This window comes from Drosophila tropicalis, unplaced genomic scaffold, assembly GCF_018151085.1.
Source record: "Drosophila tropicalis isolate 14030-0801.00 unplaced genomic scaffold, ASM1815108v1 contig_443, whole genome shotgun sequence".
In the NCBI taxonomy this organism is placed as follows: domain Eukaryota; kingdom Metazoa; phylum Arthropoda; class Insecta; order Diptera; family Drosophilidae; genus Drosophila; species Drosophila tropicalis.
This window is the reverse complement of record NW_027172907.1, coordinates 7,505,983-7,523,140: the sequence shown is the minus strand read 5'-3', so window position 1 is coordinate 7,523,140 and position 17,158 is coordinate 7,505,983. Positions and strand designations below refer to the sequence as shown.

The following is a 17,158-nucleotide window of genomic DNA, read 5'->3' as shown; positions in this document are numbered from 1 at the left end:
GTTCGATTTTTACATAAAGAGAAACAAAAAAAAAACTTTTGCGAACAATACAATTATGAATAAGGGATCGTATGTATATATATCGATCAATTAGATTTACATGTATGCTATATACACTTGTGTTATCTTTTTTATCGCATAGGCATTGGGTGTGTGGCGGGGAAAGGTGGGATAAAGGGTGAGAATGATGATCGATAGAGGGAATGACAACCAATTTGGCCATTTTTCGTTTCCTCGCTTTGAATTAGTTTAGGTTTTTGTTTTTTTTTTTTTTTTTTTTTTTTGTTATTAATTAGAATAAAATTAGTTATGTCTAAATGTTGGTTAGTTGCATTGATGGGTAGTTAAAGGGCAGATTAATACAGACACGCACACACACACACACACACTCACATACACACACTCAGACAAATTCCTTTCATTTCTACTTACATTTGCACTAAAATTGAAAGACTTAAATTTGAAAAGGGTCTAAAAATTATAAAACTAAACAGGAAATCAAAATCGAAATGTAATATATATATAATAGAAGAAGGGTGACAACAGATTTATGCATTTATATAGTGGTTGCTGTTGCTGCTCCTCCACCTAGTCAGAGTCCCTTCGTTTGGGTTAATGTTTCACTCACGTTTATCACTGAATATTACATTTTTTTCTTTTATTTACTCTTTACTCTTTTTTTGTGATTTTTTGTTTTGTTTTTACCATATTTTCATCATTATTATTATTATTTTTTTTGTTTTTTTCGTTGACTATTTATGTATTTTGTAAGCTATAGAGCATTTTGCTATAGATATATATTTCTATATGTGTGTGTATCTACATATATATATATTTATATATATATATCTAGATCTTTATGTTAGGGTAGGGGGCTTCTTAGCCATTCTCACACTGATGCCCCTCACAGTTGCCCCAAAAGATGCAATTTCCCACGCCGCTGTAACAGATGAGAGAGACAGCCGTTAGGAATACCAAACTGCAAATCGTGCACGGCTTTCGCTCCAGGAAAAATCCGACTAAATATAACACAATAAACATAACATGAGTCTCCATAAGAGCTGGATTTGTTGGCTTTGGTATAAGGAGCACAGGTAACAGACATTGCAGGCAATACATTTTGTTGTTGTTATTATTATTGTGTTGTTGTTGTTGTTGCTGCTGCTGCTCTTGCCTCTAATGACGTGTCCAGTTTGACTGAAAGTAAAATGTTTGTGAACGAGCATTAAAGCAATGTATTTACTTGGTATTTAACTTTGTTCTATAATTACTTAAAATTGTTGTCCTGGGCAGAAACAAGGACAGACACACACATGGGCAGACAGACGTTGGGTATGGGAGAGAAAGTAAGAGAGAGAAAGAGCGCGCGTAAGGGAGGAAGAAAGAGAGAGAGAGCACTAGTTGGCAGTTGTTTTGTTATTGTTGTGGTGTCCTAACTTACCTTTTGGGGCCCGCCTGCTGCCTTCTTGCCCCCCGCTCCACAGCTTGAGCGCGTCTTGCGTTTTCCCTTTTTTGCTTAATTATTTATTTTGTTTTGTTGTCGTCTTTTGTGCGTGTGCGTTCTTTTTTTTTTGTAATATTTTTATTTATCACATATTTTTAGTGTGGCCGTATTTTTGCTTACATTTTGCCATTAACAATGCTCGCAAATGAGGCTGTTAAATAACAGAGCGCCAAACTTGAAATAAATAGAGAACCAGTATTGTGCGGAAGACTTATTTATTATTAAAATGATATGCACTACACATAATATATTGACTTATGGCAACTGAATAAATTATGCTAAACCACGCTGCTACCGCAACTGGTCGTCCACTTTTAAACATTCCAATAAAGCGTATTGTCATATAAATACGGAGCCGTAGCATACGGCAATAAGAACATCCAGCCAATAAAACCAATTATATACAAAACAATAGCAATAATCCGACGCCATAAATCCTGTTGCCAGAGATCCTGTAAATCTGGCAGGCCCATATGATTGCAAAATGCATGAACCAAAAATGGAGCTATCAAATGACCAGTTCTAGCAAACAAGAATGCCGAATAAAATCCAAACAAAGTTGTATAACTGAATTGGAATAAACCAATCAGTAGGGCAGTGCTAAGTTTCACACCCAGACTCAGTCGTTCAGCTATATGGTGCAAATGGGCCACACCGAAGAACAAAGGCGTGATAAAAACCGCCATCAAGGGTGAGCAACTTTGCAATATCAAAGGCATCATGCAAGCACGAAAGACAAATTCCTCACTCAATGGAGCCATGACTAGATTTCTTAGCCAAATGATGCTATTAAATGAACCGCGCCAGTAATCCAAATCTAAAGGAAAAAGTGAAATGTGAAACTTAAAGGTCAGATGTTTAAAAGAAACTTTACAAATTTTACCCAGATAAGAACGTATTGATTCATTCTGAATGTTGACATATATGGGTCCCAGAAAAAGTAGGGTTGTCAAAGCATATGGTATCAGTGCAGCTTGCCACAATCCTGGCCAGCGTAGACCCAGCAAAACTGGAAAATTTTCACGTTTTAGCAGTTCCTCAGATGAAAAAAAGTAAACAAAAAGTGAGGCCAATCCCATCACTACCGAAACACTAGCAAAGCGTCGTTTTATGGTCGATGGATGATCTCTATCTCGATTGTGTTTGGCTGGAATAAATGTTTAATTACAGATATTTAGATGTACATATTTACATATATGTATACGTTTGGAGATTATGGAATTCCCGATCGGCATTACTTACTTCCCCAGACATACAGTGATCCCACATAGAGTATGGCCATAGCAAAACAACAGCTAACCGACGTCCATATGGATATCTGTGGCAGTGGTTCCAACTCCTTCAAAACTGCGTCCTCCATTTCGCCTGATTTGTTAAACATTTAAAAAAGAAGTTCGCATGATATAGTTTTTTTTGTTTTGCCGAAACAGCTGTTCGTTAACACCAGTTTAACATTGCCGAGTTCTTCGACGTGCCTGGTTACACTAATTCACTTTAACAGCCTGATAATAATAACAGCGGCCGCATTTGAACCAAACCCGAAACGTTTTAAATTCAAGTTGTTTCTTCTAGAGTTATAAATCAATTGTATTTGTATAGAACTTAGTGAAGAAACACTTCTGAAAAATCAAAATGTCGCTGCTTATAAAGGCCTCGGCTGTATCTCGGCAAATCATTTCTAAGGTTTCACATCATTGTTAACAGAATCGACCTTTAACTCCAACAATTTATATCCTCTCTCTTTGTGTTTCTCTTTCTTTCTGCTTGCTTTTGTGTGTTTTGCGGTGCAGTCAACCCACTTGCAGCAGCAGGTGCGCCATCTCAATCTTCTGGAATTCCAAAGCAAGGATCTATTACAAAAATATGGTGTGGCTATTCAACAATTCAAGGTTTTGGATAACTCCAAGGCAGATGCTGAATTGGTCAAGAAATTTGGTAATCATCACCATAAGTTTCTTTTGTTTTTTTTTTCTTTTTGGCAGTATATTTATGTAATCGTTTCTTAAATTAACTAATTAATGTTAATTTCTATTGCTTGCAGATTGCCCCGAATATGTGGTGAAGGCACAGATATTAGCCGGTGGCAGGGGAAAGGGAACATTTGATAATGGTTTCAAAGGCGGCGTACACATAACCTCAAAGTAAGTGCCACCACCGGTGGGGGCAGTGGGTGGTGCATTCATAGTGGGACGAATTCGAAATTTTATGTTAAACTATCTAAAGAGCAAATTTAAACATTATGAAAATACCAAAAAAAAAAAAAAATAATCTTGAATAGTTTTTTTTTTTTTTGTTTTTGTAAGAGTTGTTTTATATATCACCGATGTACATATATAGGATAGTTCCTTTATCTATGTAGATATAGGTTTCTTTTTTATTAAGAATATTATTTCATTTTTCACTTTCGATAAGAAGCGCCCCACTGTGCCTGTGATAGAGCCGCCTTTGTGTCTTGATAACCAACAATAGCAATAATAATACATAATAATTGCCTTGTTTATATATATACATATATTCCTTTTCCGTCTCTCTTGCAGCAAGAGCGAAGTACTTTCGCTGAGCCAACAGATGATAGGGAATCGACTGATAACAAAACAGACACCAAAATCGGGCATATTGGTCAACAAGGTGATGGTGGCGCGTAGCGTGAACATAACTCGTGAAACTTATCTCTGTATATTGCTGGATCGTGAGCATAATGGACCCGTACTGATTGCTTCCCCGGCTGGTGGCATGGACATTGAGGCCGTGGCGGAAGAGACACCCGAAAAGATTATAACCATTCCATTGGATATAGGCAAACCCATATCGGAGAGCACTTTGATCAAGGTTGCCAAATTTCTGGAATTCAAAGGCGATGCCATTAAACGTTGTGCCGATGAGATACAAAAGCTATACACACTTTTCAAATCGGTCGATGCTGTCCAAATTGAAATCAATCCTTTAGCCGAGACTGACAAAGGAGAGGTAATCTCTGTGGATGCCAAACTCAATTTCGATGATAATGCACAATTCAGGCAAAAGGACATCTTCTCTCTAGACATCACCGAAGAGGAATCCGATCCCCGCGAAGTTGAGGCATCCAAATATAATCTCAATTATGTGGCTATGGATGGTAATATTGGTTGTTTGGTCAATGGTGCTGGATTGGCCATGGCCACAATGGATATCATCAAGTTGAACGGCGGTGAACCGGCCAATTTCCTAGATGTCGGCGGCGGTGTCAAAGAGGATCAAGTGGCCAAGGCATTTGAGATTCTAACTGCCGATCCCAAGGTGAAGGGCATCTTGGTAAATGTATTCGGAGGCATTGTTAATTGTGCAACCATAGCCAATGGCATAGTGGCTGCCTCTAAGAAATTAAAACTAAATGTTCCACTTGTTGTGCGTTTGGAAGGAACCAATGTTACCAAAGCTCGAGAGATTTTGAAGAATTCCGGTCTACCCATACAGACGGCCGCAGATTTGGATGATGCTGCCCATAAGGCAGTAGCTGCCCTTAATTGAGTTCGCGACCGCATAAAAGATTACGTCAAAAGTCTTCCCTACCATTTACCGGACGCACAGTGGTTAGCATTTATATGGAAGAGGACATATGGCCGATAATGTATCAGACTTTTTCCTTTTAAAATTAAGTTTCTCTTTTTATTTTTGGAATCAATTGTAAATGTTATATATATACATAAAACCAATGATCCATTTGTTAGTTTCTGTGGCCGGCAATGGGATTACATGACGTCCATTAGCAGGTTAGTATCTTCATGTTGGAGCCTTCTCTAGATTATCAATGAAAAATGCATCTGCGAAGGCATTAAAAGCTTAAGTATTATATTGTAAAGACTCCTGGAAAGGATCAACAAGATTACGGAAGTATGCATAGATATAAAATTCTTCATTATTTTTAATTTAATCATTTCTTACTAACAATATAACAAAAGAAACGAATATAAAAGGCAAATGGAATATACAATTTACAAAAATATACAAATTTACCAACACCAACAGAGCTCTTTGGACATAAGGATATAGAACGACATTTGATGACTTGTATGGCTAAGTGGAATCTAGTCATAAGCTACTCGTCCTTGGACGCTGCTCCAATTCCCGGCAAAGGATTTGCCATGCTCTCTCCGCTTGCTTTTGTGTAAAATCATAATCCCATTGTGAACTGAAGATGAAATGGGATTTGGCAACAATTTCAGGATTTGGCACCTGACTAGCCAGACGCTTACGGGCTTCCTCCTCAGTCAGGCCATTGCGTTCTATAATTCTGCGTACAGCTTCCTCAGGAGGCACAATCATTGACCAAACTTCATGGCAATTCGATTCCCAGCCAGCACGCAAGAGAACAGCAGCCTCAAGGACAACGACTCGTGGTACTTGGTCAGATGAACGTAATAGATTTAACCGTCTATTGACCTCATTCATCAGTTCGGGCCAAACAATGCCATTCAGTACCTGCAGTTCATTGGCATTGGCAAAGACCAGTGGACCCAATTTGGAGCGATCAATGCGCCGGGAGCCATCGCTAGCAAGGATTTGTTCCCCGAAGTGCTTGACCATCTTCTCATGGCACACTTGACCCGGTTCGTAGACATCATGGGCCACCTTATCGCAATCGATTACATGGGCACCAAATTCACCCAATCTCTGGGCCATTTTACTCTTGCCAGAGGCTATGCCTCCTGTCAGACCAATTATATAGGGATAATCTGGCAATTGGGGCTTGGCTTCGGGCTTACGCCATCTTGTGCCCAATAGATCTATTCTAGTATTGCTGGAGCTAACTTTCGTCTCGTGGATGCCATCGTGATTGTTGCTCTCCACAATATCAATGACAAATATATCCAGCTCATTAAGTTGTTTACTTTTGCGTATTTCATTGACCTTCTGGCCACCCCTCAGAGTTTCGGCACTGACCACAATCATATCCAAATCGGTATCATACTGTGTGGGACCAAACGGATCGTCAATGGGCACTATATCATAATGAAGTGTATCATCTATATCCAGCAAGAAGTCTCGAAGTTGTTCAATGCGCTCCTCAACGGGTAGAATCAAATCGTTCAAAATTTTAGCTAGAAATATAAGAAATATTAAAGCTTAGTCTTATATTCTGGTAAACAATCCTTACATTTGGTCATCGCCGCTGTAGTTACACCCACAACAAGACGTTTGTGCGAACGTAGAACAGCCTGAGTGAGAAATATTTTGTGACCCAAATGAATGCGATCAAAGGTTCCACCCAAAACCACTGAAGGATAGACTTTCTCCTCCTTTTGCTGCTGCTGATCCTCGACAGCTTGTAGGCTCACACCCTTGGATACCTCTTCGTCTAGAAATATTGTGGGTTTGCTTATGTTCAGCACACTGCGCAATCTCTCACACAACTCCGGCTGATGGGCATCGGAGAATATTAAATCTACATTCTTGCGTAATCGTAAGCTGTTCACATCTTTATGCTTTAAGGGTGATATCAGCACCCGTAGGTCAATCTTGGTCCCCACATAGCCGCTACTATCCGCATAGAGCTGCGAGATTAGACGTCCCCAGGCCGGTGGTGGTACCACTGGCGATGACGGGGATTCCTGATTCACATTCAGGTGGATGTAAAGGGAGTTTACATATTTCTCAATGCTACGCAAGGATTTGCTTAACTGCTTGATATTGGATACAACGAGAAGACCTGTGGATGACATGGTCAGAATGGAAATTGGACTCTAGCCTTCTCTAGTTCATCAGTGAGTAAAATAAAAATGAACTAGTTCCTCAAGTTTCAAGTGAACCAGTTAAGTTCATGAAATTAGGGTTTGCTTATTAATCCCAAGTTACTTTATTTTTACCCTTATGCTAAATCATTTTACTTCTTATACAGTTAAGAAATTCTACAATTTATTCATAAACTATTATGCATAATTATTTTATAAGCAAAAACGTTTAAAAGTAAACTGCACAAACTGGTGTGACGCTTCAAAATTAAAAACAACAGAAATTAATTTGTATTGAATGCCGATTTGATTAATAAACCAAATGTGTACAAATATTCAAAACCATTAAATTGAATAATTATTGTTTCTGAATCTGCAAACCTGTAATCACAGAATTTTAGACATATTTTAAAGAAACAAACTAATAAATAAAATACTCAATCATATAATTTGGTATTTGTAAGATTTGCAGTTTAAAAGTTTTAATTAATTATATAGTCAGCCTTTATCATATTATGACAATCAGTCAAAATATTGAGTAAACAAAACGATAGCTCAAAAGTAACAAAACTAAAATGTTATATCTTTGAAATCTACAGATCGAAAGTATGGTAGCAGAAAGTATCCACAATTATGTAGTACTTAACCAACACTACTTTGAATTATCATCTTGTTAACGTGGTGGCATCACTATTCTTAGAGATGAACAAAAACTAGTTTTTGTTGTCGGTTAGTAATCGGCATCGAAAACCGATAATATCTATCTGCTCACCGCTAACGAATGAATGTCAAAAGGGAATCCGCCGCAGTCGGAAAAAACACGAGGGAAGGAATTGAATCGAAAATTAGTTTTTTTGTTGCAACCTACCCAAAAAAAAAAAGAAGCAAATTATACTGCTCCTAATCAATTGTTAATTGAAAGTTAAAGCAAATCATCGTGATGAGTAAATTGCAAATAAAACGGCGGTCGAGTTCCACAATTTGCAGAGACTGACGGAAGAGAAAAGAAAAAAAAAGCGTGTGCCTGTGTGTTAGTGGGTGTGAGTGCGAAACGAAACGCAAAGAAGAGAGTGTCAGTGCGAGTGCGAGTGAGAAAGGAAGAGCGAGAGAGAGAAAGAGCAAAAGTGGTAGCGCGGGCAACGAACGACGTGTTGACGTTGAAGGACGTCGCCACCGCTGCCGCCGCGCCGCTTAACCAAGGCGCAAAAAGGAGCAGGATCTCTTTTCCCCCTCCCCTCTACACACACATACATCCCCCTCCTACCAACTATCCCTTTATATATATTTTTTACCTAAGGCGACAACGGAATACCAACAAAGCGGATGCCGCTCACCAAACAACAACTCCAACAACAATATCCACCCACTACCCCGCCCTTTATCTAACATTATCATCATCATCAACAAATCCTCTTTTTTGCCAAAATTCCACCACAACAACAACTCACAGGAGCCGCTGGTGTCGTCGACGTCGCCGCCATGCCCGTTTCGTTGGCTGTCTGTGAAACGACAACAACAACTACAGCAAATGTCGTAAATGCTGCTCTACGCGAATCGCTGCTTGGCGGTTCCCGATCTGGTGCTGCTGTTGCTGGCTCTGCCTCGTCGTTGATAAGTGGCGCTGGTGCGGCGGGTGTTTCTGCTGCCAACGACGATGACTCCTCCACAGCCACCGCCAACACCAATTTGCAAAATCAAATTGTAGCCAGTGCAAAGCGTGTTCTCTTGGCCAAAATTGAATATGAAGAAGTTGAGAATTATAATGATTCCGTTTTGGACAATTTAAAAACCAAATATGTTGTCATCAAGTCGCCGACACCCGCAGCAGCAGCAGCAGCAACAAATAATAGTAACAGCAACAGCGCCGGCACCAAAATTTTGGGCGCAAATGGTCACGGTAAGTAGAAAAAAAGAGAGACGTAATACGCAAGTTAAAAAAAAAAAAAAAACACTTTATGGACTGTATTTATTATTATTGTTGTGTGTTGTAATTTTGTTAAAACAGAGCTAAAAAAAAAAAAAAAATCACGTGTGTTTTATTTAAACACACTTCTAGGTTTTTTTCTATTCGTTTCTGTTCTTTATATTATTATTTGCCTGCCCAAAAGGCAGCGCAGTCAGCGCCGGCATTTAGACCTGTACTTTTTTTCTTAGCATTTGTGTGGGCCCATGTGTGTGTGTGTGTGTGTGTGTGCGCGTGTGTATGTGAGAGAATGCAAAAGCAAAACATTAAATAGAAAAAAAAAAAGATCGCGAGAAAAAAAAAGCCACTAGACAAAAAAAAATAAGAAGGAAAAAAACTACAACTTCCAAAAGAAATAACAAAATAAAGAGGGAAAAAAAGAAAGAAAACGTGCCGCTATAAAACACGCGGCAGCACCGCTGGCGGTCTCCCCAATCTATCCATCTCTTTTTCTCCCTCCCTCACTGTCTCTCTCTCTCTCTCTTTCGTTGTTACTTTGTCAGCCACAATGTGTGTACTATTATTGGTTAATTTTTTTATTTTTTGAAATACTATATTAATAATTTTTGTAGAATAAAGAAAAGCGTACTATGATTCATTTTCTTTCATATCTTTCTCTCCCACATACACACACACATACACGTAAAAGTACATGCAAAATACACATACAATATAAAGTATATTTCATACACATACTTAAAAAGCAGGAAGTTTCTGAAAACAAAGCGATCTGTGGTCAATGCTTGGTCCTCTCCTTTTACTTTTTCTTCACCCCATCTCCCCATTCTGCTGCTTCTTACTACTCCACTCCGCCGTCTTGTGTTGTCAATGCTGGCTGGGCGGCAATTTCGAAATGTTACAACAACCACTGTTAAGTCGCGCAAAAAAAAACCCAAAAAAAAAAAAACAGAAATTCAGTTGGCAACACTTATACACACAGCAACACAAACACGCAAACACACACACAAAGTGTCGCCCCGGCCATTCTTTTGCCTATGAATATGCGTGGGCCAAAGTGAGATGGCTATATCCCCCAACTAAGACGAGACGATATTGCTAGAGATGCGCAAAATATATTTTTCAAAAGATACTGTTATTTTGGAGGATAAATTATTATCACAAAATCTTCAAACCCATTGTTCTATACGATTAAAAACAGAATAAACATTAAACGAAAAAAATTATATCACTATATATATAGACATAAAGAAAATTTCATTGAAATCTTCCATTTATGACATGTGGTATCGTCACATGTCTGTAACAGTGACTCCCACTATCACATTGCAGTGTCTTTCGTTTTTGCTCATCTCTAATATATCTATCTTTGCTTTCATATGGTGTTGTCTTTGTCTTTGGGACGAGAAGCTCGCTGCTGTCATTAACAGCCAACAACAATGAGCACACACAGGTGACTATGTGTGTGTGTGTGTGTGTTTGTGTGTGTTGAGTGTGTCAGCAGTTTCTTCTTCCCCTCGACCAAAAACACGAACAAAACGAGCATGTTCTTGTTATTATTGTGCCAGTGCTTGGACTTGGACTATGTTTTTTTTTTTTCATTTCATTTCTTTTTGGTTTTAGTTTAAATTTAGTATCAAGTAGCAGTTAGTCAACGAGCAGAACAGAAAAGCAACATACAATTTTTTTAACAAATAAAACTACAATCACACTTCCTTACACAGAACAACAATAATAATAATAATAATACATAAACATATATAATTTTCTATTATTGTATTCAATGGTTATATATATGCATCATGAGTGTGATAACAGTGGATGGAATAACTATTTGGATCCTTTATTATTTTCTTATAGTACCTTTATTTTTGGTATTAAAAGAATTGCTGAATTTTCTTAATCAAATTCGTCATTCCGTAGACAATCGACAAAAGCAAAATGCAAACGGCGGTTGCTCCACGACAACAACAACGACGTCAACATCTTCATCATCCTCCTCCGCAACATCTTCCAGTAGCATAGAGCACAATCCCAATGAATTGCCTAAACCGAAACGTGTCCTTTATCAGCGTGAGAATATACGCATTGGCTGGAAGCAATCGGAACGTAAATGGCAAGTTGGAGCCGGCATGATCAATGTGGGTAACACTTGCTACCTCAATTCAACGCTTCAGGCCCTATTCCATATACCTGCATTGGCAAATTGGCTTAACTCGGAGCAGGCACATCTGGAGAATTGTAATATTGGCGGCGAATCGAGTGGAGGTGGAGGCGGCGGGGGTGGAAATAATGGTGGGTTCTGCATCATTTGCGCCATGGCCAAAACCTTACAATCGACACAATCGAATGCATCGGCCATACGTCCATATCACATATATTCGAAGCTGAAGCAAATCTGCAAACATATGGTTATCGGGCGGCAAGAGGATGCCCATGAGTTTTTGCGTTTCCTTGTCGAGGCCATGGAGAAAGCATATTTGATGCGTTATCGCAACTATAAAGAATTGGATCAATTGGTTAAGGAGACAACGCCGCTGAATCAAATATTCGGTGGTTATCTAAGAAGTGAAGTTCGTTGTTTGAGTTGTAATCATGTATCGATTACGTTTCAACATTTCCAAGATTTATTGCTCGATATAAGGAAATCGGATACACTGGATGAGGCATTTGATGGTTATTTTTCAAGAGAGAGATTGGAGGATATGGGTTATAAATGTGAGGGATGCAAAAAGAAGGTTAGTAGAATGTTCGTCGTGCTTTTGTTAATATATGAATTAAATAAATTAATTTTATTCTACTTTGACAGGTTTCGGCCACCAAACAATTTAGTTTGCAACGTGCTCCCATTACATTATGCATACAGTTGAAACGTTTCTCGATGATTGGAAATAAACTAACCAAACAGATCAGTTTTAAGCCCCGCATAGATTTAAGTCGTTTCGCTGCTCGTTCACCGACAGCACAAGGACAACTGCCACTAACCTACCGTTTGGTTAGTTTGGTAACACATTTGGGTGTATCTCAGCATTGTGGTCATTATACGGCCATTGGTCTAACCGAATCCGGCAGCTATTACAATTTCGATGATAGCTATGTACGTCCGATTGCAATGCAAAGTGTTTGCAGTACAAATTCGTACATAATGTTCTATGAATTGGATCTAAATCAGCCATTGGCAACGCCGGCGAATAAATTGAATGGCCTAAGGCAATTATCAAACGGACATCATCATCATCATCAACAACAACAACAACAGCCGCAACAACAACAACAACCTACCGTCGTCACAACAATAGCGTCCTCACCGATGGCCACAACGCGATTTATAGGACCACAATTGCCGCCAGGTGGCCTAAATGGTTATGCGACGACGACGACAACGACGGCAACCACAAACACGACAAATGGTCATTCACAGAAAACAGCGATACAATTTAAGCCACAACAGAATGGTATTCTGACAGTGGGGAGTGGGAAATTTCAAGAATCTGGGCAACAGAAGTCTCCATTGGTTGGCACAAATCATAAAAACGAAGCTCCAGCAGTTGCACCAAATGCAAATGCAAATGGTAAAAGTTCCTCCAATCCCAATATCAACACCACCAACAGCAACAACAACAACAACACTAACGCCACAACAGCAAACAACTCCAACAAATTGAACCAGCAACAACAACAATATCTGCCAATGTCATCCTCGGATGAGGAGGATAGTGATGAAGAGAAAATGAAAAGGCCGACAACGACGACACCGCAGCTGCCCAGTATGCCTAAAATGGATGGAGGAGGAGATGAGAAGCCAAAGACATTGACACCAACAACCCCAATAGCATCAACACCAACAGTTTCCAATCCTCTGAAGAGATTAGTACCCTATGAGTCAGCCTCTGAAGAGGAGGAATCGTCCTCTGGAACGCCGTCATCATCAACGCCAACGACGGCGGCTGCAGCAACAGCGGCTACATTGCCTCCACCACCAACGCCTACAAATGCACGTAAACGCAGCCTACCAGATCATCATCACCATCATCCTCATCATGTAATGGTCAATGGTCATGGCAAGTCACCGAAACCAGCCTCCATGCCTCCTGCAACTAACTTTAACTCGTCCTCGAGCAAACAAAAGACTGATGCCATAGACGAGATCTTTAAAAGCCTCAACAATTTTAATAAAAAACGTATAAATAACAAAAATCAAAAACACAATGACGGTGATGAAGAAGATGATGAGGAAATTTTAGAGAAGGAAACCAACAATTCATCTCGCCTCATCAGCAGCAGTAACAACACCAGCGCCAGCACTACCACCAATGGCTGGAAACAGTCACAAATTATCAATAGCAGCAGCAGCAGCAAGAACGTCTCAACATCTGCAGCAGCAACAACATCGTCCACATCAACATCTGCCCCGCCTTCACCAAAAACTCCGCCATCGCCAGCGGTCATTAATTCAAAAACTGGCTTATGGAAAGTAACCCGCAATCTTGATGACGATGACGACGGTGAGGAGGATGAAGACGAGGACGATGAGGATATTGCTCCAACACCTCCGCCAGTAGTAGCCAAAACCCACAAAAATCCATTCTCTTCACAGCAGAAGCCAACACCTTCACCTTCAATGGAGGCAGCGCCGAAGCGACAAAAGCTATTTAATGGCTCATCCTCCACACCACACGTGGGCAATGGCTATCAAAGTGAGCCAAGCACTCCCAATGGCAGTGGCAGCAATGGCTGTTTAAATGAACTCCTCAAGCAATCACATCGTGGATATGGTTCCTCTTCAGTGCTCAGTTGGAATGGCAAGCAAACGGAATTGGATAAAGAGGTAAGTTTGTCTTTATAATCTATCCTTCCTCTCCAATCTATCTCAATTCTTCACAGAAAATTCATTACAAAACATAAAAATACCAAAAAAAAAAAAAAAAAATTAGCTTACTGCTTTTGGGTTTATTTTGCACTACCTTCTCTACTCTACTCTTTACCACCTGGAACCTTTATGCTCTAATCCTTATATAATTGTCATTATTATAGGTGCGTTTACACTGGTTCAGTAGTTTGTAAAGAGAGTTGTGGAGACTTGTGGACTTTCTACAAGAAGTGATCTTGAATTTCATTTATAAACTTGTGTAGGGTAGTATATGAAAAATTTAAATATAATCATCGAAAAAGGCTAAAATTTTATTTGCTAACTTGTGTAGAGTTTGGAGGTTTGCGAAAAGGTATATAAAAGCCTTTAGTAAATCTTTAAAAATTTTGCCAACTCAAAGACTATTTGGGACATTTCTAATGAGAAAACTCTCCGCACCACTTCATCTAGTGGTAGAATTAGCATCAAGTCTGGTGTAAACACTCCTTGATATGCTTTATCTATTTCCTTTAATATTTTCTTCCTTTCTAACTTCCGTCTTCTTGCAACTACTATTCTACTTTCTTCCTACCCTCTTAAACTAAAACTTGAAATTATGTTTATTAAATGTTTCTTTTGTTTTGTGTTTGTGTTTTTGCATTACAAACAAAATTTCCGAAAAAAAACCCAACACATTTTTCTCGCATTTAGCCTTTTGAGTTGGTTTGTGCGAAACGGATTGCTGTTGATCATGGCATTATGGTTGATAATGATCATGATGATGATGATGGCGGCGGCGGCGACGACGGCGGTGGAGTTGGGGTTGTCACCACCATCACCACCACTAAAACAGCGGCGATAGCAGTTAACAGCAGTCAGCAACACTCCTCCTCCATCTCCTCCTTCTTGTTTGTTGCACCCCGACCGGAATGTCGTCCCCATAATAATGCTGATGATGATGACGACCGGTAGGTGCGGTGCGGGCTATAGAGAGGCATCTGCTCCCAAAACAAACCCAAAAAACAAAGCCAAAACTTTTCAAATCGAACTATATGCATAAATATATACGTATTAGACTGTGATTTGCCATTGAAGTCGCAAACTTCAATGCAGACTTCTCCTCTCTGCGCCCTGCAGTTATACATATCTATACAAATATAGATAGAGAGATTATAGGTAATCCCCCCACCTTACACCAAACACAAATTTCCACTTCCTCCTGTCCACCACCAACACCACTTACCTTACCTACCTCTCTTTCACCTCACTTAATTACAATGAAGCTTATGATTTGACTGCTTTGTTTGCCACAAAACTTAAATAGAAAGATATCTTGGATATTCCATGCTCCATGAGAAACCTATCCTACTGCTGGTCTCTATATTATGTAAATACTCTCATTCAAGGATTGTTGATAACAAATAAATAGAAACTTCTGTGTTTCAACTTTCAAACTCCATGAGTTCCTTCACATCAGAGGTGAATACAATGGCAAACTATTCAAAAGAATTTTCTACATTCTTTTAAACGATATTTAATAGACATTTAAAATCATTTTAAACTATTTTGTATAATCGAATCAAAGATAAGAAATCGATTAAAAACGATGTTTCCTTTTCGAACTCAGGGAAATTTAAAGAGTCCCAGTTCAAAAAACCAAGATAAATTGGTGATAATTTTAAACAGACTTGATTATACGATCTGTTGAATATTTAACAAAAAACCGTTATATATACGAAACTTTTGTTTTGCATTTTCGATTATTTTTGTGCTCGTTTTCGTATCATACTCGTTGTTTACATATACATAAATACTATACCCTCATCTGCATAAGCTTCATTAAGAACTTTCTATACAATATTTGTATAAAAGATAATGATATAAATTTACTAAAATTGTACCATCTCTCTCTCTCTCGCTAGCTGACAGCTGACGCGCAGGAGCAACGTCAACGGGACCTTGATGACGACGAGGAGAATGAAATGGACCGTGGACGTCAAAGGAAGGTGAAAACGGCCGCAAATGGGAAATCGTCAAGCAGCGGTAACAATACGACGCCCGGCTATAATCCTTTCCAGGAGTATGAAAGCCAAAAGCGTTGGCACAACAACAAAATATCGAATGGTCCCCCCGCGGTTTTACACGCAGCATGCGTCATCGTATCGATCGAATTTCCATCAGCGCAATAAGTTTAAATGTAACCGCGGCAATGGCGGCGGTAGCGGAGGAATTTCCAAATTCGATCATCGTCATGGATTGCAAAGGCATTTAGCAGCTGGCGGTGGATTTCCAAGAAGGCCAAATGCCAATCAACAGCAGCAGCAGCAGCAATCCTAACTGAAGGATAATCGTAGTACTAAAGCATTTCTTGTCAAGAACATAATGATATAATTATTCATGATGACACGCGGACGTTAATGACGATGATGATGAAAACAGAAAGCAAGGGATACACCATTTCGCTTAAATTTTTATATACATTGTTGATCAGAAGAAAACTCGAGAAATAGAGCAAGAAGAGAGAGAGTGAGCGAGCGAGCAATATATATAGTGAGCAAGAAAGAAAGCGAATGAGAAAATAAATAAAGCAGAGTTAGAACAGGAAAGAGATGAACATATTAGAAATTAGGACTTACTTTGTAATAAGCTATAAGCTAGATCATTACTCCCGGCCCCTCTGCTACTCCCTCCTTTTATACATATATATACACACACACACACACTCACACTCACCCAACAACGCACTACTGTTAACAAAAACCGCAATCATTTTTTTTAGTGACCCTAAGTTTTATTTGAGGAGTAGCAATAAGAGGGGGAAAAAACACAACAACAAAAAAGAGCAGCATATTGCAAAAATTGGTTTTTCCAAATAGTTTTTTTTTTTTTTTTTTTTAATTGTAACATTAATGATAATTATTATTATGATTATTTTATTTGTGTTTTTATCCAAAAAAAAAAAAAAAAGAACTAAAGAAAAACAAAATTATACAAAAAAAAAAAAAAAAAAAATTCTAAAAAAAAAACATTTTTAAAAAATGATATACAAATACGCTATATATATAGATATATATACATAACTATGATGAGAATAAAAATACACAAATCACCTCACCCCAGAACCCCCAATTTCCATTTCCCAATCCCCCGACCACCCGTCCCTTTTAATTTTAAAA

The 17,158-nt window shown here is 38.8% G+C and overlaps 5 protein-coding genes across 6 annotated transcripts; 2 read left to right on the top strand and 3 right to left on the bottom strand.

Annotated features, from left to right (window-relative positions):
* Window positions 1–48: 48 nt before the first annotated feature.
* Window positions 49–1,632, bottom strand: bc10 (BLCAP apoptosis inducing factor bc10). 2 transcript variants are annotated; one of them, XM_068285737.1, is made up of 3 exons: window positions 1,442–1,632; window positions 1,272–1,285; window positions 49–1,197 (listed from the first exon to the last, which is right to left on the bottom strand). In XM_068285737.1, the coding sequence occupies exon 3, from the start codon at window positions 1,117–1,119 to the stop codon at window positions 880–882; it is 240 nt and encodes a 79-aa protein (XP_068141838.1). In that variant the 5' UTR covers window positions 1,120–1,197; window positions 1,272–1,285; window positions 1,442–1,632; the 3' UTR covers window positions 49–879. The 2 variants fall into 2 exon arrangements, with proteins under 2 accessions (XP_068141838.1, XP_068141837.1); XM_068285736.1 differs by lacking the exon at window positions 1,272–1,285 and having other exon boundaries at window positions 1,442–1,626.
* A 70-nt stretch (window positions 1,633–1,702) lies between these two features.
* Window positions 1,703–2,971, bottom strand: Sras (Ras converting CAAX endopeptidase Sras). The gene is made up of 3 exons (XM_068286030.1): window positions 2,747–2,971; window positions 2,388–2,651; window positions 1,703–2,321 (listed from the first exon to the last, which is right to left on the bottom strand). The coding sequence occupies exons 1-3, from the start codon at window positions 2,883–2,885 to the stop codon at window positions 1,819–1,821; spliced, it is 906 nt and encodes a 301-aa protein (XP_068142131.1). The 5' UTR covers window positions 2,886–2,971; the 3' UTR covers window positions 1,703–1,818.
* Window positions 2,972–2,996: 25 nt separating this feature from the next.
* Window positions 2,997–5,199, top strand: ScsbetaG (Succinyl-coenzyme A synthetase beta subunit, GDP-forming). Its single transcript, XM_068286028.1, has 4 exons — window positions 2,997–3,187; window positions 3,295–3,439; window positions 3,546–3,645; window positions 4,042–5,199. Exons 1-4 carry the CDS (start codon window positions 3,137–3,139, stop codon window positions 5,009–5,011), a joined length of 1,266 nt encoding a protein of 421 aa, XP_068142129.1. The 5' UTR covers window positions 2,997–3,136; the 3' UTR covers window positions 5,012–5,199.
* Window positions 5,200–5,387: 188 nt separating this feature from the next.
* On the bottom strand, window positions 5,388–7,250 carry Ppat-Dpck (Bifunctional Phosphopantetheine adenylyltransferase - Dephospho-CoA kinase). Its single transcript, XM_068285906.1, has 2 exons — window positions 6,639–7,250; window positions 5,388–6,582 (listed from the first exon to the last, which is right to left on the bottom strand). Exons 1-2 carry the CDS (start codon window positions 7,201–7,203, stop codon window positions 5,573–5,575), a joined length of 1,575 nt encoding a protein of 524 aa, XP_068142007.1. The 5' UTR covers window positions 7,204–7,250; the 3' UTR covers window positions 5,388–5,572.
* Window positions 7,251–8,006: 756 nt separating this feature from the next.
* On the top strand, window positions 8,007–16,588 carry scny (scrawny). Its single transcript, XM_068286026.1, is given in 5 exon segments — window positions 8,007–9,109; window positions 11,057–11,871; window positions 11,943–13,961; window positions 15,905–16,108; window positions 16,110–16,588. Coding segments are annotated over 5 exon segments (3,666 nt in total). The 5' UTR covers window positions 8,007–8,691; the 3' UTR covers window positions 16,320–16,588.
* Window positions 16,589–17,158: the final 570 nt, after the last annotated feature.

Bases quoted from the DNA above. Each gene is read 5' to 3' on its own strand.
- bc10 (XM_068285737.1), bottom strand. From the start codon at position 1,119: ATGTATTGCCTGCAATGTCTGTTACCTGTGCTCCTTATACCAAAGCCA.
- Sras (XM_068286030.1), bottom strand. From the start codon at position 2,885: ATGTTTAACAAATCAGGCGAAATGGAGGACGCAGTTTTGAAGGAGTTG. The intron at 2,652-2,746 runs GTAAGTAATGCC...CATTTATTCCAG, and splicing joins ATCACTGTATGTCTGGGGAA to CCAAACACAATCGAGATAGA. The intron at 2,322-2,387 runs GTAAAATTTGTA...TTTTTCCTTTAG, and splicing joins ATCAATACGTTCTTATCTGG to ATTTGGATTACTGGCGCGGT.
- ScsbetaG (XM_068286028.1), top strand. From the start codon at position 3,137: ATGTCGCTGCTTATAAAGGCCTCGGCTGTATCTCGGCAAATCATTTCT. The intron at 3,188-3,294 runs GTTTCACATCAT...TTTGCGGTGCAG, and splicing joins CTCGGCAAATCATTTCTAAG to TCAACCCACTTGCAGCAGCA. The intron at 3,646-4,041 runs GTAAGTGCCACC...TCTCTCTTGCAG, and splicing joins GGCGTACACATAACCTCAAA to CAAGAGCGAAGTACTTTCGC.
- Ppat-Dpck (XM_068285906.1), bottom strand. From the start codon at position 7,203: ATGTCATCCACAGGTCTTCTCGTTGTATCCAATATCAAGCAGTTAAGC. The intron at 6,583-6,638 runs GTAAGGATTGTT...TTATATTTCTAG, and splicing joins TACAGCGGCGATGACCAAAT to CTAAAATTTTGAACGATTTG.